Source organism: Sparus aurata, chromosome 13 (assembly GCF_900880675.1).
Source record: "Sparus aurata chromosome 13, fSpaAur1.1, whole genome shotgun sequence".
Lineage (NCBI taxonomy): Eukaryota > Metazoa > Chordata > Actinopteri > Spariformes > Sparidae > Sparus > Sparus aurata.
Window position 1 is genome coordinate 17,660,814 of NC_044199.1, and position 25,395 is coordinate 17,686,208.

At 40.1% G+C, this 25,395-nt stretch overlaps 1 protein-coding gene across 2 annotated transcripts in view; it reads left to right on the forward strand.

Annotated features, from left to right (window-relative positions):
• The first annotated feature begins 3,456 nt into the window (after positions 1–3,456).
• sptbn4a (spectrin, beta, non-erythrocytic 4a) overlaps positions 3,457–25,395 on the forward strand; it is a 31,577-nt gene continuing 9,638 nt past the window's right edge. The window contains exons 1-12 of one of the 2 annotated variants that reach the window (XM_030437937.1): positions 3,457–4,215; positions 4,421–4,575; positions 14,356–14,619; positions 15,736–15,969; positions 16,214–16,303; positions 16,397–16,675; positions 16,772–16,902; positions 17,060–17,264; positions 20,712–20,957; positions 21,090–21,224; positions 21,544–21,785; positions 25,141–25,279. In XM_030437937.1, coding sequence (XP_030293797.1) covers positions 4,453–4,575; positions 14,356–14,619; positions 15,736–15,969; positions 16,214–16,303; positions 16,397–16,675; positions 16,772–16,902; positions 17,060–17,264; positions 20,712–20,957; positions 21,090–21,224; positions 21,544–21,785; positions 25,141–25,279 — 2,088 coding nt within the window. In that variant the 5' untranslated portion in view covers positions 3,457–4,215; positions 4,421–4,452. Of the gene's footprint in view, positions 4,576–14,355; positions 14,620–15,735; positions 15,970–16,213; positions 16,304–16,396; positions 16,676–16,771; positions 16,903–17,059; positions 17,265–20,711; positions 20,958–21,089; positions 21,225–21,543; positions 21,786–25,140; positions 25,280–25,395 lie in introns of both variants that reach the window. The other variant, XM_030437936.1, reaches the window with a different exon arrangement.

The window sequence follows — 25,395 nt, forward strand, 5'->3', positions numbered from 1 at the left end:
GTTGGATTGTTTGTCCTTAATGACAGGAGAAGGTGACGCTTAAACCAGTGACTATTGAGCAATTAGCCTTAATAGTCACCAGAGTGGCAAGCCAGAAAGGTTGAAAAATCCTGTCCCAATGTTTTGCCAACTGGTGTTGGGAGAGGGCTCATTCTCCCCTGTAGGTGGTGTGATTAGGCTGCATTTGTTTTCTGTTAAATAGACAGGATCAATTATTTTGGATTTCTTACCTGTAGGAAGCTAGAATTCAAAACTTCCCACACTCAGGTTGTTCCCTTACATGGCAAAGGTGCTTTTTATGAGGGGCAACTGCGTAGATAAAGGTAAAGTAACACCAGACCAGTGACAGTCGGTGGTATCCTATTCATACAAGTGGTATCCTATTCATACATGGCAAATAATGCGTGTATATATGGATATCCAGTTTTTATATGTACATTTAAATATGGGAATATGGGAACTGATCGCCTTATGGGGCAGTTCACCGTGGTCTCTTCTAAGTGTAATGTGTATTGTGGAGGAGGGTGGAGCAAGAAATGCAATGTTGTTAGGTATTGTAGCGCACTTTTGGTCATTGAAAAGTTGCTGTGGATAGATGTGGTTCTCAAAAGCATGAATTCTTATGATTTTGTAACCCATACTTCCCATATTCCCTACAAACACAACACATACATAATCAGTTTTCATCAATTGCTGTGAGCACTGGTGTTTCCACAGATTTAATTTAAATTACCCTATTTATTTTGTCTGTTTATGTATCAGGACAAACATGCATCAATATAATTGTGGTGGCACTTTTCTTGGAAATTGTAGCCTCTAGTGGCTGCTAGTGGGAATGTTATACCAGTAGGGTTGTTTTAAAAATCACTGGTACAACTGTAGGGAGTATGCAAAGGAAGAATCAATAAAGTTACTGATTTGAGGACCATACTTTGAGGGCATTGCACAGAGGAACAGAGATGAGCAAGCCCTGACGACACAGACACACTCAATCCCCTAAAACACGAGGTGGCTTTCTAGATCCAGTTATATGCAATAAATGTTTATAACTGGTACAACTGTAGGGAGTATGCAAAGGAAGAATAAATAAAGTTACTGATTTGAGGACCATACTTTGAGGGCATTGCACAGAGGAACAGAAATGAGCAAGCCCTGACAACACAGACACACTCAATCCCCTAAAACATGAGGTGGCTTTCTAGATCCAGTTATATGCAATAAATGTTTATAAAAGTATGATAATTTTTGTCATCCATGCAAAAAGACTCTATGGTTGCGTTTACATTGAAATTAGTGTCCCGTTGTTTTCCCGAGTCCTAGCTTATGGCATAACATGTTACATTCGAAACCTGGGTCCTTTTTTTTTTTTTTTTTTTAATGTGGCCCATTTAAAGAATTTACGTCACATAACATAACAACTTAAAAGAAAATTTACTGAATAACTGACATCTATCTAGGCATTAAGGCATTTAAATTGTTGCAGTTATTCCTTTAACGATTTGCATAAAGTTACCTATACACTTAACTCCAAGTGATGTTGAGCAAAGAGATGAAGCTTATATCCCAGTCTCTGCTTCTGCTGTAGTATACACAGTGCGCTCATTCTAGAAGTAGACAGCAGATGCTGAAACAAAGCAGACACTTAATCGCCTCCTCATGATTCCTAAATAATTGTCAGTTGTACAGACAATGGACAAAAAGATAAAAACATAGGGATTAATTTTCCATCTTCATGTTCCAGAAAACACAGTATCTCACAATTATTGTGCTAGTGGCAAGTAAAGAAAACTATCTATTTATTTGGTGCTTTCCGACTGGGTATTTGCGCTGTGATTGTAGGACAACTACACATAATGTGGACAAAAAAAGCCAGCGTATGTCACTAGCTTGACCTTCGTGGCTTTGAGAAAGCTGTCTTCACAACTGTTAAAATGTTGCACAGATATCTTTCCACAGGATGAATTATAATAATCTAATACATGATAAGCTAATAACCTAAACTTAGATGGTTAACATAGACAGTAATATATGCTAAACTTTAGCATGTAGCATTGCATTGTTGCACAATGCTAAGGTCTTTAAGCCTCACCTAGCCACTGCTATGATTATACATATCATCAGCAGATTTGACCATCAAATCCCTTTAATGTGATCCGCTTGCATACACTGGTTTTTCTTCATGGTGTTCATGTGTAATATAGGAAATATGAATATGTACCTCAGATATGACATTATTTTGAGATATGAGCATCTCAGTTTTTTGGAAGTCAGGTCTAGTTTGCATATGGCTTTTTATCATGCCATCTCCGGCTGTGTTTTGTCAAAGATATAATTATTTTTCTCATTGTCTTACTCACATATGTTGTCCCTGGATTGCATCCAGACCATGTGATGTAATAATGTGAGTCTGAGCACTGAATTATCTGATTTTGAAGGCTCAATAAATCTGAAGTAGATAGTCTTAAGTTTTAAAAATCAAACCAAAAGCTGCCTTCACTCATAAATTGATCACAGCGGGGGTTATACAGGCCTTCCTGTATTACCAATGATCAGATGGGAGAAATAAAATTGGTTCAAATCCAGATCTCATGAGATCTGATTAATGCCTTAGGGTTTAGTGTAATGCTATGTTTATTATATTAGAGATTTTAATAATAGAAGAGGTAGGATTTGTTTGTTCAAAAAAATTGCAGACAATCTATTAAATCCTGAACCGAGCACAAAAATAAAAAGGAAATATAGAACCAGCTTGAACAACAAACTTGGTGTTTTAGGGTAGTGCTCCACTTTAGCCTCTACTCATAAAACTTTAATCAACTCTGGATGCTATGATTATTCAATTTGATAAAAAAATTTATTTTTAAAGAACAGTACATAAATAAAAAATGCTTTTTGGTGCTGCAGCCCAAACACAGACAAAAAATTAGAATTGAACTCAAAACACATTTTTTGATAACATAAAATTGTCTTGATTATCTATAATTCAGATCTGAGGGAGCAGTATTAGCCAAAGTACACAATAAAGTGTCTGCACGCTCTGAAGCAAAATGACATATTTGCAGCAGGAGAATCTCATGCAGGTCCCCTTAAAATGGGAGAGTGAACAGTGATCCGAATCAGTCAGCTTCACTGTGGACCATGTGTGCATGCGTCCTCCTTCCCTCTCATTCAGCTGTTTTAAAACGACACCTCCCCCCCTCCCTCCCAAATCCTGCTCCTGCTCCGAGTGCAGTCATTTCTAGTGCAGAGAAATGTCCCTGGTGACACTGAGGGATGACGCAGGCTCCCTCTTCCTTTCTCTGTTTCACTACCCCCCCACCAACACCATCTTTTCCCTCTTTTGACTTGCTCTCCTCTTTCTTTTTTTTGCTCTGGCGCTCCCCCTTTCTCCATTCCCTCTCTCTGTCTTCCTATCCCCCTCTCCTCTCACTGCCCCCCCCCCCCCCCTCCTTCTCGCTCTCTCTCCCTCTCCCTCTCTCTCTCTCTCTCTGCTCCGGCACTGCAGTGCTGATTGTGATTGCACACACACTCACACTCACACACACACACACACACTTACACTCACGCAAGCACACACACGCACACACACAGGAGTGTAGCTGAGAGGCAAGGACTGCAGCAGCATGCACCAACCGCGGCTGAGCTGTTCGGGGACACGAGGAAGAGGAACTGAGGAGAGAAAATAGTGTGCTATCTCACACCAGCCTGCGTGTGCATCTTTGCAGCGGTGGGAACGATGCATTTCAAGAGCCGATAGCTTATGTTATCCGGCCTCCTCTGCACTGCCTCTGCATCCCATTCACCCTGCTCCTCCCACTCCAACTCTTCCTCCTCCTCCTGTCTACAGCATCATTAGACAGGACTACAGATTGACCGGGACTGGCGAGCGGTGGATGGTCAGGTTTGCCCCGGCTCAAAGATTCTTCTGTGGCTATGCTACATCTACACCTCCGCTGAGGGCTGGATTGTATTCGACATTTGGAGGTAGAAGATAACCCACAACCTGCGAGCAATCTTGGATGTGTGTGTCATTCTTTACCAGTGTTGTCATTGGCGCATTTCCTCTATTTCGCTGGTTGTTTTGCCTTCTCTGAGACTGGCTAGCAGGCACTGCAGCATCAGGACCGCAAGACCCATGAAGTGGTAGGGCATGAGGACCCAGGGGCGACCCAAAGGAAGGGCTTGAGTGCTTCCATTGCTACCACTGCTGCTGAGGTGCTTATCTTGATTTTTTTTTTCTCCAGAAAAGGGTGTCTGGTGGGGGTTGGGGTGGGTGGTGACAGCACAGGTACCCAGGCCCCTGCAGAGCAGAGCGGGTGGCTCTTGCGTCGAGGCAGGCAGGACGTCCTGTGGGAAAGGGGGGAAGAAGGGCTGGCTCGAGCGTTGGGCTCCTGATGGTGGCTATTTTTGTCTCCCCTAGCTGAGTGATTGGGACAGCGGGTGGAAGAGAAGATGCTTATGGCCCGAGACACGGCGCGGGATGAGGCTCAAAAGCTACACAGGAAGTGGCTGAAGCACCAGGCCTTTATGGCGGAGCTGGCCCGCAATAAAGAATGGCTGGCCAAGATAGAACAGGTGAGTGGAGGTGACCAGGGCATGATGATGGAGGGAAGGATGGTTGGATGGGGAGGTCAGATAGGCAGAGCAGGTGAGTCGGGGGGAGGGTACCATGCCAAAGAGAGCACATGACTGAGAAACAGTGATGATGGTGGGTGTGGTGGCAGTAAAATTGAATAGTTGAAAGTGGCAGAGATGTCATCACTCAGCTGTCATTTCATCACTTGGTTTGGGGACATCCTGAATTACATTCTCAAGGTTATATTGCTATAGTGGCCATGTTTTCAGATTCTCAGGTGGTATGGTCCCTGTGATTCTCTGCTCTTTCTTCCTAGAAGTTAGACCATCTGAATTGCATTGCTCAGTTATGGAGGTTACCGTGAATTATATAGAGGACACGTGAACCTTTGCAGCAGCTGAGACTGCCTTTTCCTTCATCTCCATCTATTCACAAATGGTATCAGTTGGTAACACACAGCTGATATAAGGTCAGTTCATATCATAAAAACATTCTTGTTTTTTGCCCCGCATTCCCATCATGCTTTGCTACACTGTAAGAGCAACATCCCTTCCACACAGAATGTTCTCCGTGCCCTCAGCCTCATTGAAGCTCAGGTGGGCTCTTGAGATGCAAATTTGTCAATGAGACTCCATTTCTGCTAATGGCACATTGCATTTGGCCGGTTTAAGTCACAAACATATTGCTTCTATCAGAAAATTGTCATTTTCAGCTCAGTCACATGTCCAGCTGCTGCTGACGAAGACATGTAGAGAATATGAGATGTAAGTGCACCTCGTAAAGTGAATTTTGCATAAACCAATACTTATGCTTATGGAAAAGGTGTCATAGTGTGACGGAATTTAAACAATTTAAACAGAATTGCTGACTTAAGGTATGTGCGGTAAATGTGAAATGATGTATAATAATTGATTCAGTTTGATGAGATTTTGGGTGAAAAAAGAGGGAAAAAAATTATGAAGTGGTTAAACCAGGAAGTGCTCTTTTGCCTTCAGCCCCCAAGCATCACATGAACATTAGCGAAATGTCAGAGAGAAACCATTTTTGCAGCTGGAATCCTATAATCCCCCCCATTTTTATAAATATTTCAATTATTATTTTCTCATTAGAAAATTAAGGCATGTTAATGAGCAGATTACTAATTTCCTTTCAGCATTTCACTGGTCAAACGCTGCACCGGGGTGAAATCTGTCAGTGCACAATAATTAATTGTGCAAATTGTGTTTTGTCAGCAATGTTTTTGATTATTCAATACTCAGTTTTCTCACTTAAACCGGGAAACCAATGAGAGGCTTTTATCTGCCCTCTGCCTGTACCAGTATGACAGAAGGTGCGATTACATACTTAACTCGTGACTCCTAGACACACATTTAAAGCTCAATAATGTAGTCACAATGTTGGTGAGTTTTATCAGATTTTGACCTTGCTAAAATGTATTTACATCTCTGATGATATCCTAAGATGTGATTGTTGATATTTCCAGTGTTTTAATTATTAATTTTTTATTGAATACATTAAGACATTCATCAGACTGTATAGATTTTTACACATAGTTTTTTTGTAGTATATACAGTATTATTAAATATTCATAAGATGGCAGTGTAACTAATTATAACCATGGTCCTTGAAGACAAATCCCACTACTGTATATTACCTAATAAGGAAATCCTCATTAGCCATCCTGGTTGTCCATGTGTGAAATTTATTTTAAGGCTTATCATGTTAAAGTCTAGACCCTCCCATTAAGACAGCAGACACCTCAACTTTTTCAGTCACGATGCAAAAGAGCTTGAAAATAACTTTTAGATGCCAGTCAATGTTTGCAGATAGCTTTGTCCTTTTGGCAGATGTATTTATTTATTTTCTCTTAGACGTTTTTTTGATAAGTTCACAGTTTCAGTCCCTCAATTCGTGCAGACATATTCATTCGTGTCCTCAACGGTGTTACACCCTATGGCTTAGTAGTACAGTATATTACAGTATATTATGTTTATCATCTGTTGAATAGTGTAGTGTACTAGAATGTTTTATGTATTTGAAATTAAACAATAATGTCAAATAGGTTTAGTATCTATAGCATTTATTGTTTAAAATAAATATGGTTTGCCATATCTATTTTTACACTTACATTTTGGTTTTGGTTTCTATTATGTAGAGTAGATTTGTCAATCTATGAATTAGTCAATTGATTTAGGTTTTATTTTGATGATTGACTAATCATCGGCCATATTTCAAGCAATATGCCAATAATTCTTTGGTTCCAGCTTTTCAAATGCTAGGAATCCTCTTTTTTTGTTTTAACTATTATATAGTAAATATTATAGTAGATTATGATTTTTGAGTTTGAGACTGTCAAAAGACTGAGAGTCTCAAAAGACTCTTTGAAATAAGCTTCGAATTGTTTGTTTGGATAAAATAAAAAGTCCACCATGGACAAAAGAAATTTGAAAAGTGTGTATAGACCAAGTGAAGTAGATAATAAATAATTGTCAGATTAATGAATGAAAATGTTTAGTTGCAGTCCTGGTATAATGTGTAATCATAGTTTTTTTCTTTGCTTGTCTTTAAGATGGCCATCACAAATCATCTCTAGTGATCAGCTAGGTTTGTGCATCTCATGAATGCAATGTGTTTAGTTTGATATTGGGAAGTTGATAAAGATGTTTAGCATTTGACAAATTATAAATGGAAGAGTAATGTTATAAATAGGTGTTATTAGCTTAACTTTTGCAATACATACAAATGGAAAAAATAATGCTGGAACAATTATTTGTTTTATACATTAAAATCAGACGTGAAAGGCCTAGTGTCAACATCCTGATCACAATGTTGTTATCTTCAACAGCAGTGAAATAAAATAAACTGTCCTGGGACCTACCACTGCAGTGTAACCAATGGTTCATTTTAGAGGTGCAAAATGTATCTAAATGTTAGTGTTATCACAGTATGGCCAGTCGCAATATTCAAATTGCAGGAGCTGCAATATTTTTGATAGATAGAGATGTCTTATGATTTTTTAAATATTTTTTTTTCAGTAAAAATGAAATTGGCAAAAAAGGTCCAGATTGATTGAACCATTGACAGTACAGTTATATGGTATGTGTCTTTGACAACCATGACACCTTCTAACCCATGACCAGTTGCCTTTAATATAAGTGCTCAGTTAAATTTGAATATTTAATTTTTCCAGAATTTAAAAGAATACAGTTAATGTTCTGCCTATCACGTGACATGGAGAGGTCCTGCCTCGAATGACATTTCAACTTGAGATGAAAACAGACTGAAACAGGATACTGCTTAACTTCTGAATCATCAGCGCATTTGTATAACCTTTCATGCCAAATACAAGATAAATCAACTGAAAGGACTGACACTGAGTGCAGAAGATGGCTGCTCCACAGAGATTGTCTCTCCCCTTGCTGATTGGCATGTTTTCCTAAAGTTCCTGTGTACATAAACCCGTACAGGCGGTTACAGAGAACCTCGTGTCTCCCTAATCTACCCCCATCTCGCTCTCTGTCGTTACCTGAGAGACAGAAAGAAAAGATGACGCCGCGTCCTGCCATGATCGGAGAACTCTGCGTCCTTTTGGAAGGGTTCCTGCCGCGGCCCCTCACCTCTGTTCTCTCTCAGTACTTACTCAGCACATGAAGCAGGCACACAGCTCCAGGCCGGCCCCTGTTGGTGGAGGATCTGTGGGAGCTTCTCTGTTACAGTGAGAGGACTAACAGCTGACCTTGTGCCAAGCCTTGTCATGGGCTCAGGGGTCAGTGCTTGAAAACACACAGACAAAATGTGGTCCTGTGTCGCTTGAACACATACAGTAGAAAACTGACAGACTAAGGAACACAGGCCACTTACATACTTATCAATATATGACTGTCTGTTTTTAGATGTGGCTTTTATATTTTATATCCACATTCTCTGTCTGAGATATTATGGGCATCTTTATAAATTAATTTAGTCTCTACCTGTTTTTTAACAGTCTCAATTTCCAAACCTCAAAAATTATTAAAATCATCTTTAAATTTTTATTCTCATCTCCAATTTATGTGTGATTCGTATAACTTTTGAAGAGGAGATTAACAAGGGATGATTGCCTCTCTTAAATACATACGGTAAAGTCAGTGTCATTGTATGTTCAGCTGGCTATATTCTGTAATTTTCTGACTGTAATAAACCAGTGATCAAATGATAAATGCCAGTAGACCACACCTTAGATTGTGTTGGTCCACCTCTCTCAGTAGGCCTTTTTCACAGTAGGAGAAGCAAATGTGTAAATGATAAAATGGATGATTTAAATTTAGCTGCTTCAGTTTCAGGGTCATGGTATTGTGCATGGCTCACTTAGACAAAAAAAGCCATTATTAGTAACACCTTTGTTTTTCTCTATTATGCATGTATCATTTAAATTTTCTTAACACTCTTCAGCAATAGATTACATGCATTACATGCTCCAGAAAAAGTTAGCAGGACATTGTGTATGGAATTTCCATGTTCATATTAATGAAGGAATATGTCACCTAAAGCAATGTTGGCTCACTAATATAATTCTAAAAGTTTGTGTATAACAATGGAGCTGGAACTAATTTTGTGTTCAAACTACAGTCAATCATGCACCCAGCCCTCTCTGTTTTATCATTCTTATTAACTTTTTAATAATGAGTAAATAAAAAATGACATGAGTTGAAGCAAAAGAAAATTTCCCGATGGTTGGACTAACTATGGCAAGGATGAATACGTTTCTGTATATCATGCTTTGACTGCTTAAAAGAGAACTGTAGTATATCATCAGTTTTATCATTTAACCAGTAAGTGAAGAACTAGAGGAGCTTGACATTATCAATTTCAATTTCAATTTATTTAGGATAACCCCTTGAGATGCAGCATCTCGTTTTCGAGGGGGTATCATAGCTTGGAACCAGTTTCACAGTTTTTGATTTTCCTCAAAACTATTTGTAACTATGTTTATCTCTTCTCTCATGAAAATAATGTTTATCCACACACATTCTTAACATCATGCAGAATTCCAACACTGAAGAACAAGACTTATACTACCCCTATTACCAAAAGGTTGGGACGCTGTAAATAGAGACAGAATGCAATGATTTGCAAGTCCTTTCTGACATTACATTTGTTTAAATTGTGACAGGTTATTTGATGTTCAAATTGATCAACTGTATTGTTTCTTTAGATATACACACTCATTCTGAATTTGATGCCAGCTAAAATTTCCCAAAAGATGGGATTGGGGCAATATGGGCAATGGAGTCGATTACGGTTGTCGATTCGGTCAATTTTCAAAATAAAACACCCAAAACGGACAAAAAGAATCAATTTAACTACATCATACCTGCCAACAATTACAATTTTAGTGGGAGTCTCCCTATTTTTTAGCCCTTTCTCCCACTGTGTTCCCACTTGGTAAGTTTAGTTTGTTGCTGAAAAAGGACGAAACAGGTTCAGAGAAGAGGAAATGCACTTTCTACTTTGTGTCTCTTCATGTGGAATGAGCTCGGAGCCCAGAGAAGTCAGTGGCATTTCTGGATGTGGTTGATATATGATTTCTCTTTGCATGGTAGAGATTATATATGAAGCCACAAACTGTGTTTATTGACAGCAGTTTTTGAAAGTATTCATCCTTTATACAATGCCAGTTTTTAATGCAGTTTTAGTGCAGTGAGAGATCAGAGGTCACTGGCATTCAGTCATCTTTTGATTAATGATTGTAGATGGTGAAATCCCTAAATTACTTGCAATTGTGTGTTGAGAAATGTTGTTCTTGAACTCTTTGCCCATGCATTTTTTTAAAAAGGTAGAGAACCTTGCCCCACCCTTACTTGTGAAAGAATGAGCCATTAGAAGATGTTCCTTTCATACCCAATCATGATACTGTTAGCATTAACAATGAACCTGTGTAATGTTCCAAACATGGGGTTTTGGAACAATTTTCTAGTCTTTTGCTGCCTCAGTACGGTATTTACATTTTACACAGTGTGCCACCTTTTTTTGGAGTTGCAGTTGTGACTCACAGGGCAGCAACAGTTTCAGAGGACCATATATTGTAGCCACGTGTAACAATGGTGTTGTGTGGACTGATCAGTATTTTTTGGCTATTTAAATTTTGTGCCACCCACAATGCAACATCAGGATCTTGTGAAGGTCCCATAGCTTACCTCAGGTTAAACATATGATTTCTGGGTAGTTTGGTTGCCATGTGTTATAGAATATTACGTTGTGTTATTGTTGAGTTTCTTTGCAACCCATATATGAAGTAGCAATGCAAATACATGATTGTTAAATGCTTGGGCTAGTTCATTAATACCAGATCAAGCATATAACAGTACCTCATACGAAGCATCATGTTTAGACATCTGTATGAGTATGACTTATTTATATGTGTAAACCTATAGTTTAACAGCCAACATTGCCATCAAATTATAATAATTAAAGAGGTCACGTCTAGTAAAAGATTTTATAATTCTGTTGGCTAACTTTGAGACCACTGGTAACTGGCACTATGAAGTACGAATACATCTTACCCTTTCTAGTTCTTTATCGGCCATGTAGCTGTTTCATGTGAGATAAGAGTGTCCTAATGAAATGATCGTAGCTGAACACTTTCTAAAATTGCTGATCATTAGTTTTCTCAGTAACTTGTGTCATGATGTCAAACAACCTTGTCAGCAAAGTGAAAAAATGACCAAGAGACAATTGACCTGAGTTTTTTTTTTCTTAATCCAGTGATGTCTGAGCCAGAGTTAGTGCAAATGTTTTAAATTGGATTAAACCGACAACTTTTGGAAATAAGGCATTCTGTAACATACTTTTAATGCTTATTTTACAGTCAAGTCTTGTCATTGTCATTCGTTCTTTGTTTAAACACTGCCAGTTATGAATTCCGCCCAGTTGTATCATGCTATTGCTATAAGATAGCATTGCAACACTATAGCTTGCAATATATATATGCAATGCATTAGAAATGGAGAAAGCTGCCAGTAGCCATTTTCTCAGGGCTAAATGTGTAACTCCAAGCACACTTTAGTTCATTAGTGTGTTACATTGAGATTTTTATAAATTGCTTTGACATCTAGTATGAATTTGATTGTCTTGATGCTTTTGAAAAGTCTTATATATCTAAAAACACTCTTATGCATTAATGAAAAACTGTTGAGTTTTCGCATCCATAACGTCCACCTTTCAGTGATTTAGTTTTGATTTTTTTTTCGGAACACTTCAATAAAATGTGAACGTGCAGGGTGCATGATTAACAGTCTCTCACTTCTACAATGTAGTATTGAAGAATATACCAAATCCTCTGTTTACTTCTAACATCCATACTCCAATTCACTACATGTACTTAAATGTACTGACTTTATTTGCTTAATCCAAATCTAAATACTGTCATTTCCATCATAGTTCCGCAATGTAATATAAATAAATGTCCATTCTGCTATTTTTGAAACAAGCGTTTAAAAATATTAAGGCATGTAACCGTATTAAACAACTGTATTCACGGATGATAAGTTTAATTCTTGATGGCAATGGTTCTTTCAGAAATAAAATGCTACTAGCATTGCATGCCATCCATGCATCATTGGTCAGGGAATGGTTTAAAATCAAGACAGTAGGAAATAAAACATAGTATAATAGATGTGTAATGGTAGATAAAGTCATAATGACATTCATCTTATTTAGCTTTCTAGAAATGGTGAAATCCATTATTCATAAATGATTTCAAAAGACATGAATATCGTTTTTTAGTTATTATATAAGAATAAGTATAATATTTTTAAGTAATAAGTGATCATGAATGCACAATAATGTTACAGTATTTTTAGAGACCATCGCAGCTGAAAGTTGTTTCAGAGGGAAATAATGGTAATCCTCTCAAAGTCGGTAGTTTCACTTTAATGTGTTGTGTAAGTGTTGCATTGTGGGTTGGGCTGAAAGGACAATATAGAAACAAAGATTGAAAGGCATTGTCAGTGTAGTGAAAATTACAGCATTATGACAGTTTGATCAGCAATTTGAATTTGAATGTGTACTCAGTGTTTTGTTTTTTTTCTTCTTAGTATTATGCAGATACTAGCGTGAGGTGCATAGTGTTACTTTGATGCATACAGTAGGTGTGAATACATTGTTGTTTGTGCCAGTAGTATAAAACAAGCCCTTTAATCCCACCCACTATTTCATTGTGCTGCATCAGCATTACAAGACAGCCTGCAGACTTTGGCAACACAATGCTGCCCCGATAGCATGATTCATATGTGGTAGCCATTAAAATATCGCACTACGTCGGCCATGACTGCCTCAAAAATTCACTTCACAGATGCCCTTTGGATCCAACTGTGCCCAGGCTGTAGCACAGCCCAGCACACCCGCAGCCTCATTTCTGTTCCATAAACCTTTGATTCTTCCTCCTTTTGCTTCCCTTCTTCCTTTACTCTGCCTTTCTCCTCTCCACTCCTCTCCTCTCCTCTCTCCACCCCCTCTCTGATTTCTTCTCCCTCTGCCTCACTCTGTGTGTCAGTAAAGCCAAAAGAGGAGAGAGAGAGACCTGCTTTCTGCTGGCTCTGCATTATGGGAGGGAGAGCGAGGTTGAGGAAAGATAGGAGCGAGAGAGAGGGATGTGAGAGAGTGAGCGCTAGCAGCAGTTAAGCAGAGAGCCTGTGCCAAGAGGAGGAATGCAGCACTGCATTATGAAAGCCATAGGATATAGGTCCAGCTCTCTGTGAACGATAAAGAAGAGAAGAAGAATTTAGAAGATGAAATCCAACATATGCACGGTTGTTATCACAATTCAAGCTAAGTAACTAATGTATACATCACCCACTATCAAATGTAACCTAAGAATGGTGAGCATATATGCATGTTTCTTAAAAAATGGAAGAAATCTGCAATATTATCAGGTGTGAAGATCTACACTGTAAGTGAGCTTTTGTGAGTCAGACGCAAAAATATCCAAAATCTTGTCACAGAAGGAAAACACCTCCTACTCCCATAAGTCTAGGTATGGGAGGAGACTGCTAATAATCTTGTTCGGGGAAGAGCTTCATTGACACAGGGAAAACGCCACAAGCTTTGATCTCTCCGCATCTCCCCATCCAGATCACGTCATGAACAAAGCCTAAGATTTAGTGGAGGGAAGAGGAGCAGAGGAGCACAGGCGAAGGACAGAACAGGGGTTTATTAGACTTGCCATGCATGATTTTTAGGTCAGCCCGAGGCCAAACTTTGCTCCCTACACCTGCTTCTTTTCAAGCAGGGGGCTCCAGCCTTGGCATGGAGATGTGTTATCCCAAGCTATTTTGGGGGACAAAACTGAATTTAGCCACTCACTTTCAGCACTATCCAAGTTATTCTCCTTTCTGATATAATATATATATATAATCTAATACATACAACAGATGAAAAAACAGGATCCACATTCATGGTTAGGAACAGTGTGGAGGTGTGGAGATTTTTCAATGTGTTTGTGCTTGAAATCTAAAATGGTGGACAGTTCTTTGCAGCAGTTGTACAGTTCTGGTATCTCTGGTACCAGCCAACAACCATCTCAGCCCATAAGAACCATCCCTGGAAGCAACAGCTGACATTAAAGTGGTATACAAGCGAGACGCAAAAAGTCACTCAGCCAAGAAATAACAGTCCAGCACATAATGTCATTTTTAAAAAGGATGGCTTTATCACGTATGAAAATCCAAAGTAACCTACATTAAAGTGATCTCATGATCAATCTTAAATATGTCATGCAGTTTAACACCTTGTATCTGTAGGAGGGTCAGGAGCTGATCCAGGAGAAGCCGGAGCTGCGTTCAGTCGTGCAGCAGAAGCTGGAGGAGATCAGAGAGTGCTGGTCCGACCTGGAGACCACGACCAAAGCCAAGGCCCGGCAGCTCTTTGAAAACAACAAGCCAGAACCGGCTGTGAAGAGCTACTCGGACCTCGACAACCAGCTCTCCCACCTGGAGCGGCAGCCCCCCCAGCTGGAGCAGGCACACCATCTGCCCACCTTCAATGAGCAGCTCCAGAAATTCCAGGCAAGTCTCAAGGCTCTACAGGGTCTCTCTAAGAGATTGTCTCTTGTTACAAAATTATTTCACTGAGACCCAAATGATTCTTTCATATATGAAACACTTTCACATGTGAAAGGGAGCGGCTATTCAGCCACAACTGATTATATTGGTTGAGTTTCCACCGTAACTGCTCATACTCTTACTTCTGCATGTCTTCCACCTTGTCTAATATGTTGTCTTTTGTACTGCTCTGCACATTTCCGTTTTTGTAGTGACATCTGTACATTAGACCTTTTTTTATCTAACTGCAAATCCAGCTACAGTCTATGCTAATTTACTATACAAGCTTTTCCTGTTATTTATTTTAATCCTTATATTAAATGTATTTACATTTTTTTTAATCTTTTAAATCTTTTTGTTATATATATATTTTTTTCTAATTCTCACTTTTAATCTCATTATTCTTCTTTATTGTACTCTTTATTTGAACGCAGCCTCAAGAGGTTGCCACCCTGTATTTCACTGCACATGTTGTTTGAGCACGTGACAAAAAATCTTGACATTTATTTCTCAGCGGGAAAAGGTTTTGGGAGGTTTTTGAAGAGCATACCTAGGTTAAAATGTTTAAATATTATAATAATATATAGTACATTTAAACAAGTTTTTAAAATATGAAATAATGATTTAGTCCTTGAGTCCTGCTACATGTATTTAGACTACCAGTGGGCTTCAGTTGGCCAAATAATTTAAACCTTGACTCCACCCTGTGATGTTTACCTTAACCAAAAGTACTATTTCAACCTCCACAGCACCTTTGCCCATGAGAAATATTTCTTTGACTAAAACTCTCTAATCTCCCCTTATGTAGCTGATGCTTTTGACAGACTGCATACTTCAGCTAATTGTTGTTTATGTAATTTACCTCAGCTCGGACATGTGTCCGAAGAGGCCGCTGTTGTGGCATGTTCTCAGACACGAGGATCAGTGGCATTAAAAAATGCACCATATTCTTTTTTTCCTTAAAGTGAGACAGCCTGCTTACATAACCCTGAAATGTTCTGATAGGAAAGCGGCTGATGTACTGTGTTTGTCCATCCATCATATGGCTGTAAAATGACCTTGCCCTTCCCTCTGGTGCAGGCTATGGAGTCTCAGATAGGGGACTTTTACAAGGATGTGGGAGACCTGGGAAGCTTGCAGGGGGTCTGCCTACCCCAGCGAGGGCTGACGGCAGGTGACAGGGAGGGCAGCGAGCAGTCAGATGGGGTAGAGACCCGCATCGTCCGCCTCATTGAGCCCCTGAAGGAGAGACGCCGTATCCTGCTGGCTTCCAAAGAGATGCACCAAGTCGCCCAAGACCTGGAGGATGAAATAGTGAGTGCCAACCTATTTTTTTACAATCCTTTCAAGTTATAAGTGTCCTCTGCTTCATCTGTCAGACTAAGTATGTGTTAAGGTTGATGGTGTTATGTCACATACATTTAAGGAATCAGAATGTGAAAGGTTTAATTAATGATACAAAGTTCATGTGTCTCACTGATGCTTTCCATGTTTGATACTGTACATAGATCCTTACATAAACTGAAAATGTAATGACCTGACTGTTGTTACGTGCTAGCTGTGGATTCAGGAGAGGCTTCCCGTGGCCTCCTGTAAGGATTATGGGAATAACCTCCAGAGTGTACAGCAGCATGTTAAAAAGAACCAGGTAAGTGTCAAATATGACATTTGGCCATGATCAGTTGAAATGTGACCAAAACTTGCTTCACCTCTTACCGCTTATCTCTGATTGATCCTTTAGACACTCCAGAGGGAGCTGACAGGACGGCGGGCTCGTGTTGAGGAGGTTCTGGACAGGGCGGGGATTATCGCTTCACTGAGGACTCCTGAGGTGGAGTTTGTGCGCGAAGGGGCGGGGCATGTGCGCCAGCTGTGGGAGGTTTTGCAGCTGGAGACAGAGAGGAGGTCTGTGTTGCTGGATGCCACTCTGCAATCTCAGCAGTACTACAGTGAGGCAGCTAAAGTGGAGTCCTGGCTGTCAGGTCAGAAGCTTCATCTGGTCAATGAAGAAAAAGGCACGGTAAGGATAGACCTGATAGTCACACAGGTCTTTGTTAGCATAAATCTTAAGTGAACATGTGAATCCTACATCCTTACATTATTCTGATATTTTCAGGACGAGGCAAGCACGCTGCAGCTGCTGAAGGCCCACCTGGCTCTGGAGCAAACAGTGGAAACATATGCAGAGACTGTAGGCATGCTATCCCAGCAATGCCAGCATCTTCTGGAACTTGGACACCCAGATAGGTGTGGAATGAACCACCATCACATATGCACTCACCTGTACAAAAGAGGAAAGTTAGATTTCATGCTGTATCTACAGTGCTGGATAATATTAGGGTGATATTGTCAATGCTCATCTTATTGGTAGCTGCTACATTTTTTTTCTCTCAATATTCCACAGTGAGCAAATCACCAAGCAGCAGTCCCACATAGACCGGCTGTATGTGTCTCTGAAAGACATGGTCGAGCACAGGAAGACCAAGCTGGAGCAGCAGTACTGGCTCTATCAGCTCAACAAGGATGTGGAAGAGCTAGAGAAGTGGATCACTGAGCGCGAGGGGGTGGCAAGTTCTACTGAGCTGGGCCAAGACCTGGAGGATGTCACGGTCAGTTCATCAGCATGCTGCACTACTGAGATTCTGTAATTTTACACCATGAACCATGATCATATAATCATAGGAATATGTAGCATCAGAAGAACAATGATGTTGATGTGGTGGTAGTGGTGGTTAATTAATCATAGTAATGTTATACAAAAATCTGAAAGAGACATGTTTGTTTGAGCCGTGTATGTCCAACACTGTGGACTTACATTAAGGATCCACTCAACTGTAAGATTGTAATAAAACAATCTAGCTTGAAAATCTCCAAATAAACCAATTTAATGTGCACTGTTTTGGTTATGAGAAGTGTTCTACTCTAATTGATGACTCACTGTCATTATTCTTGTCAGTTTATGTCCTAGATAAGCTGGACAATTGCATCAACACTGATATACACAAGCTACAGCCACAAAAATGACTATAAAGTCATGACTATCGTTGAGGTTTTGTGAGCCAGATGCAAAAACATCCAAAATCTTTTTGCAGAAGGAAAACACCTCCATTTGGCTATGTGACACAAGGACTCACCCTCAATTTTGTTTACCAAACGAGACATTCTCTGTCAATCCAGCATCATTTTGTGGGGACGGCAATAACTCATGATGCGTAGCATTGCAACTGTCCTAATGGATGGAATTAATAAAGTAGCAGTTTGAAAGAAAAACACCTGATGTTTAATGGCTGTAGACACGAGAGAGCAATAAAAAAGCTATAAATGCTCTATCTCTAAAATCTATAATTTCTTTGTAAAAGGCTAAAGGCTCAGGACTGAAGGACAACTGTGAATGTGTCTCTGTATAGCTATATGCTTTCCTACATCAAAATGTTCTGCTCTATAATAAAGATGATTGGTGCTATTACATTTTTTGCCTAATGCATATAAAAGTGGTTGCTATGCCCAAAGCATCACAGCCTCTAACTTTGGTGACCATACCCTAAACAAAAGCACCAACCCTGCAAACACAATATATGCTTTGCACTGTGTTTGAAATTCTCCAACACACTTCCTGCAAAACACTACACACTGTTTTTTACATAAGACACATTGTTCAAAAAGGAAATCTCTTGCAATCGTTGGGTAAACACATCTATTTAAAATACAAAACACAACTAAAATTGGAAAAGCACACAGACTCACACACATGAAAACATTTCAAATCTAATTGTAGACCAATCAGTCTAAGCCATAACAGTACAAATACACCTGACGTGAGGGACCAGAGAAGCCCCAGTTTCTTGTCATCTGGGATAATGTCAGTTTTCATCGGGCTGCTCTGTTCAGGACTGGTTCACCAATCATAATAGATTTATTGCACTCAACTTGCCACCATACACCCCATTTTTGTCCAATTGAGGAGTTCTTTTCAGCATGGCCCTGGAAAGTTTATGGCCATCAGCCACATGCCCGCATGCCTCATCTACAAGCCATGGAAGAGGCAAGCAGCAACATTGAGGTGAGGTCCATACAGGGTTGGATACGACATGTAAGGCGATATTTCCCCCGTTGCTTGGCAAGGGGGGACATTGCCTGTCATGAGGTGATGTGGCCAAATGTCAACAGGAGACAGGATCCATAGCCTAAATGTCTTCCAATCATTCCCTTGCAACACTATGTTTTGTAGAACGTTCTAGTTGTACCATGTCTTTGTGTTTTGTTTTTTTTTACATTTGCAAAATCCTGAAAAACAAAAAAAAATTCAGAAGCGTTTCCATTTTGTTTTCATGTGTCTCAATCAACTGTAGTGGCTAAATCTTTCACAAAAAAACAATCTGTATGAGACTTCTAAAGTCAAAAACCATCCAAAGTACTGAATACAGCTGTGTTTTGCATAAAGCACATCTGTGTGTTGTTGCTGCTAGGATAGAGTAATTCAAAGGTGCATGTGTTTAACGTTTTGATGCTAAAAACAGCTTTGAAATGGGATTGTTAGGTTTTGTTTCAAGAGTTTCATTTTGTGTGTGTGTTAACTTATGACACAGTGAGCCAAAGTCTGCAACATGTGTGTAAGCATTTGGCAAAAACTGTATTACAGTTTCCCCAGGTAGTTTGACAAATCCACCCCTTATTTATTTTCTTATTTTTATTATAATTTTTTAACGGGCCAGTACTACAGTTTTTCTGTCACATTACAGTTTTTGCCTAATGCTTAAACACTAAAAGTGGTTGCTATGCCCAAAGCATCACAACCTCTAACTTTGGTGACCATGCCCTAAACAAAAGCACCAACCCTGCAAACGCAATATATGCTTTGCACTTTGTTTGAAATTCTCCAGCACACTTCTTGCAAAACACTACACACTGTTTTTTACATAAGACACATTGTTCAAAAAGGGAATCTCTTGCAATCGTTGGGGAAACACATCTATTTAAAAAACAAAACACAACTACAATTGGAAAAGCACACAGACTAGCCATAGCCATAGAAGCCATAGCACTACAAATACACCTGATGTGAGGGGCCAGAGCAGCCCCAGTTTGTTGTCATCTGGGATAATGTCAGTTTCCACCTGCTCTGTTCGGGACTGGTTCACCAACCATAATAGATTTGTTGCACTCACCTTGCCACCATACACCCCATTTTTTAGTCCAATTGAGGAGTTCTTTTCAGCATGGCACTGGAAAGTTTATGACCGTCAGCCACATGCCCGCATGCCTCTTCTACAAGCCATGGAAGAGGCATGCAGCGACATTAAGGTGAGGTCCATACAGGGTTGGATACGGCATGCAAGGCGATATTTCCCCCGTTGCTTGGCAAGGGAGGACATTGCCTGTGATGTGGATGAGGTTATGCGGCCAAATGCCAACAGGAGACAGGATCCATAGCCTAAATGTCTTCCAATCATTCCCTTACAACACTATGTTTTGTTGAACATTCTAGGTGTACCATGTCTGTTTCATTTTGCCATATAATTTAGGAGTTTATCTCCATGCGCTGTGTCTTAACATGGCCTGTGTACTTATGACACAGTGAGCCAAAGTCTGCAACATGTGTGTAAGCATTCGGCAAAAACTGTAAGTTATGACACAGTGAGCCAAAGTCTCCGACATGTGTGTGAGCATTCGGCAAAAACTGTAAATCTACTGACTAGTCACTAAACAGATTCTAACAGAACAACAACAACAAATACAAAATTACACCTGTGGTTCCTCATTCTAAGCTCCTCATCTCCCCTTACCTAGACACATTTAAGGAATAGAAACATCCTTGATGGTGGCGGACCTCGGTTCGTTTCCAGGGTACGGGCTAGAGGACAGAAGGTTGATGGATGAGAGCAAGCATAATTAGCAGTAAAGAAAGCCTCAAAAATGTCTCAAAAATAATAAGTATTATGAGCCTCACAAAGGGAGTACATTTGCATCAATTAATTTTACAGCATTGTAACAAAATGAATTAGTTCATGTTCTTGTGTCCAGTCCCTGTAGTGTTGTGTTGTTTATGTGTGTTCCAGGTGCTTCAGGAGAGATTTACCAAGTTTGCCTCAGAAACCAACAACATTGGCCAGCAGCGCATGGAGCAGGTGAACAAAATGGTGAACGAGATGATAGACTGTGGCCACTCGGACGCAGCCACCATTGCTGAGTGGAAGGACGGCCTGAACGAGTCGTGGGCCGACCTCCTGGAGTTGATGGAAACCCGCAGACAGATGTTGGCAGCATCGCACCAGCTGCACAAGTTCTTCACTGACTGCAAAGAGGTACAGTCAAAACAAATACCAGCCTGTGATTTAGGTATACAGTGCTCTTCATCGCCGTTTCAAAGGTAGACAGTCTGGGACATGCAGCTTCTATTTTTAAAATGCTCGTGATGATGCTGTCCTGTGTTGTAGGTCTTGGCTCAGATCGCGGGGAAGATGAAGCAGCTGCCAGAGGTGAGGGCGTGCCAAGCCAACATCACCAACCCAGCCACCCTGCAGAGACTCATGCACTCTTTTGAGCATGCCCTTCAACTGCTAGTCGCACAGGCAAGTGATCTGATTTCTTTCTGAGTCACACACTGTACTTTCTGCTCATACGATGCGCTGCGATTAGGGCACATACATTTCACCAAACATATGTTTGACAAAAAACGGAATCCTTTGCCATATCCATGTAGAATCTAACCCTTAGAATAAATAAGTATATTTTAATACATTCTTGTTTATTAGTGCTTGTTTTAAATAGCTTGTTTTGTTCCATCAACAGTCATAACCTCTAATAAAATCACTTCAGTTCAATGTGTTTCCTACAAACACAACCATTCTTCTAGCTACCACTAACTCTCTTCATCCTGTCTTCGTGCAGGTGAGGCAGCTGCAGGAGAACGCTGCCCAGTTGAGAACCATCTATGCTGGTGAGAAAGCTGAGGCCATCATGGTCAAAGAGCAGGAAGTGATGGAGGCGTGGAAGGAGCTGCTGAGCTCTTGTGAGGCCAGCCGCGTCCAGGTCACTTCAGTAACCGACAAGGTGCAGTTCTTCTCAGTGGTGCGTGAAAACCTGATGTGGATGGAGGGCATCATGGGCCAGATAGGATGGGATGAGCCAAGGTAAGACATCTGAGAAGTTGTGCATAAATCCTATTGTATACAGTGTATGGTTTAGTAACTGCATTTTATGCTTTAGTGTTCAGTTAAACAACAAGTATTTGTGGTCTTGCGCTGTCCCTGTAGAGAGAATTTCATGACTGTGTTGAAAAGGGATGTATACCGAGGACCGGTACTTTTTGGTACCGGCTCCTAAGTGTCGGTTCCAGGGTACCGTTAAGATTCCGGACAAACAGTTCTGTTATCGGTACTTTTAAAAAAAACAAACTTTTTTGATGATTTTTTATTGGTTTTTGACATGGATGGTTTCTGAACGTCTACCCAACCGTAAAGACTATAAACTTAACAACAAACTCCATGACTTGACATCGCAGAAACGAAGCCGGTTGCACGGCGCTGCAGTCTTTAGCGTTAGCTGGGCTGCTAGCCAGGCTGCTAACTGTACTCACTTTGTTACAGCAATCAAACATGCTGCACTCCTTTAGCTTCATACTATGCTCCAAGTGTTTGGTGATGCTTACCCAAATTTCTCCTGCATACTGTCCGTTGCGTTACGGCTCCGATCCGGTTTTGCTCCGCTGTCTGCCATCTGGTAACCCACACCCACCGGTTGCGTTTTGAGTCAGCCAAAGCTGGTGTCGCGAGGCCGAGGAGTTTCCGCGATAATCACATAATCACTTGCGGCCGCAGTTCTAGGTATGTGTCGTAAAAACAACTACAGGAAGTGTTCCCGACCAAAGGATTAGTAGAAGAGCTTGTGTTTGTCTCTTTTTTGAGATTTGTGTGCTGGTGTCAACACGGACTGTTTTATTTTGAAAAGTAACCGGATGTTATATTGATATTTCGGTACTTGACTTCCTGTCTGCTCGGTGCTAAATTCAGCTATCGGTACCGATAAGGAGTATCGGTATCGATAAAATCCTAACAATATACATCCCTAGTGTTGAATAAGGATGCCACCTTGACCTAATCTTATATGACATCTGTTATTCAGTTTTTCATATGATGCATTTTTGGCAATACATTTTACAAAATAATCATCGCCATTATTTGTCATTTCACCCAGCCAATTCCACTGTGCAATAAGATCCCAGCTCTTTCACACTTGGCTTGAAATCTTAGAGCAGCTGCTGATTTTTGAACATATGCACGACCATACAGGACTGAAAATGTCAGAAATTCTCTTGTTACAGTTTCTCAGTTATGGAGATTTTCAGCTTTTTCTTATGTCATAGTTTTGGACTTATGGCTGAGCAAAACAAGACATTTGAAGACGCCACCTTGGGTTTAAAAAAGAAATACCTGTTTTCAGGATTTTAATCAGCCATGGTCAAAAAAGTTCATATACACATGTAAAGAACTTGCCGTCTTGAGTTCCAATGATTTCTACAACTCATTTATCCATGACAGAATGAGGGGAACACATACTCGTTTGTCACAAAAAGCATTTATGAAGTTTGGTTCATGAATTTATTTGAGGTCTTCTGAAAATGTGACCAAATCCTCTGGCTAATTTTGAACCACTCCTCTGACAGAATTGGTGAAGTTCAACTAAATTTGTTGGTTTCCTGGCACCGACTTGTTTCATCAGCACAGTCCATTTGTTTCTCAACCTCAAGTGTAGCCTGATTTAGCCATTCCTTTACCACTTTTGATGTGTGTTTGGGATCACTGTCCCGTTGGAATATTCAGCTGCACACAGGAGCCAATCTTCTGGCTGATGATTTTAGGTTTTCTTGAAGAATTTGGAGATAATCCTCCTTCTTCCTTATTCCATTTATTGTCTTTAGAGCACCAGATCCACTGGCAGCAAAACAGCCCCACAACATAGTACTACCACCACCATACTTGACAGTAGGTATGGTGTTCTTGGGGTTAAAGGCCTTATCTTCTCTCTTTCAAACATATAGCTGTTCTTTCGCTCAAACAACTACATTTTTGTTTCATTTGACCACAGAGTTGTCCTCCAGAAAGTTTTTTCTTTGTCCATGTGATCAGCAGCAAACTAAAGATGAGCTTTAAGACACCACATCAGGAGCAAGGGCACTTTATCTTGCTCAGCCCATGTTAATGCAAAACACGCTTGACTGTTGACACTGTCACCTGTCTTCCAGCAGCTTCTAAGTCATTGCAGGCTTGCTTTTTAGTGGTATTTTGTTGGCTCTTGACCATCCTGACCAGTTTTCTCTCAGCAGCTGGGGATAGTTTGTGTTTTCTTCCTGATGGTGGCAGTGATACAACTGTGCCATGCACATTATAATTACAAACAGCTGTTTGTACAGTTGGTCTTGGGACTTGTAACTGCTTTGAAGTGACTATCCTGATTTGTTCAAATCAGTAATGTCAATGTTGAAAATGCCCAGTTCAAGGAACTATCAAAAACCCAGAGATGTTCTATGATTTACAATGACAAGGATGCTTCAAATCTTCGATTTGTTATCCCAGGTTATATAGATAAAATTGGCAAATGCTTACACTTACATTGAAGCTGGGACCATTAAGTGTTGGTAATGTTTTTAATTTTCAACTGAATTCAATGATTAGTTTAATATCAAAATCATTGTCCATTTACTTTTTAGGCCAACGGTGGCCTGACACTGACCTAAAAAACTAAACATGCAACCATAATGTACCTGGTTCAGATCCAGTCTTTGTTGCATGTCTCCCCAAATTCCCTGTCCATTTCTTTACAAACAGTATAAGACATAGAGGTTAAAGGCTCCAAAAATAATCTTTGGGAAAAAGAAAAACGGTACTAAGAGTATATAACCAGTCCAGTGATTCTGTTAGGCTGTAATGCTCATTGTAAACAAGAATTACGCAGCAGGTGTTGTCAGCATAAAAGGCTATAGAAACCAGTATCGGAGGGTTTTATCATGTTGTGTCCATGGAGGTATTACATTGTCTATTTGTGTGAGGAAGGTGTAAGCTGGTTCAGCTGCTGGCACTAGAGGACAAGTCAGCTGATCACCAAAGTCATTATTATTATTCTTCTGGGCACCATGAATGTCTTTCACAAATTACATACACATCCATCTGGTAGTTCGGACCATCTCTAGAGCCATGCCACTAACTAGAAATTCTGACAACTGACTTATTGATTGACTTATCGTTTTAACACCACTATATAGAGAGAAGCAGGGATGATGTATTTTATAGGCTAACCTGGTAGTGAGTGTCGACTTCAAGACGAGTTTCTGATTCCGGGTGTTAGCACTACTTCCTGCAGCACTCTATTACAGTTTGTAAAGGAGTATACTTTATTCAGCTAACATTTTACAGTCTGTTGTTATTAGGATTTCTTAATATTATTTGTTGCTAAATCTTATCTAAATAATCTGATCTATCCCTTTCTTAGGGATTTGATGGCTCTGGAGGGGATGATGAAACAACATCAGGAGCTGAAAGCCAAAGTAGACGGCCGCAGCAAGACAATACAGCAGTGTGCAGATCTCGGCAAGATCCTGATAGCTGCAGGCAATCCTGCATCAGAGGAGGTCAGACAAAAACAGTAAAACCCATATGAATATCACACATACCACAAAAGAATACATAAAAGCATGCAATTACTTAAGATGTGTTGATGTGGTCATGACTGCAAGCTGTCTGTCAC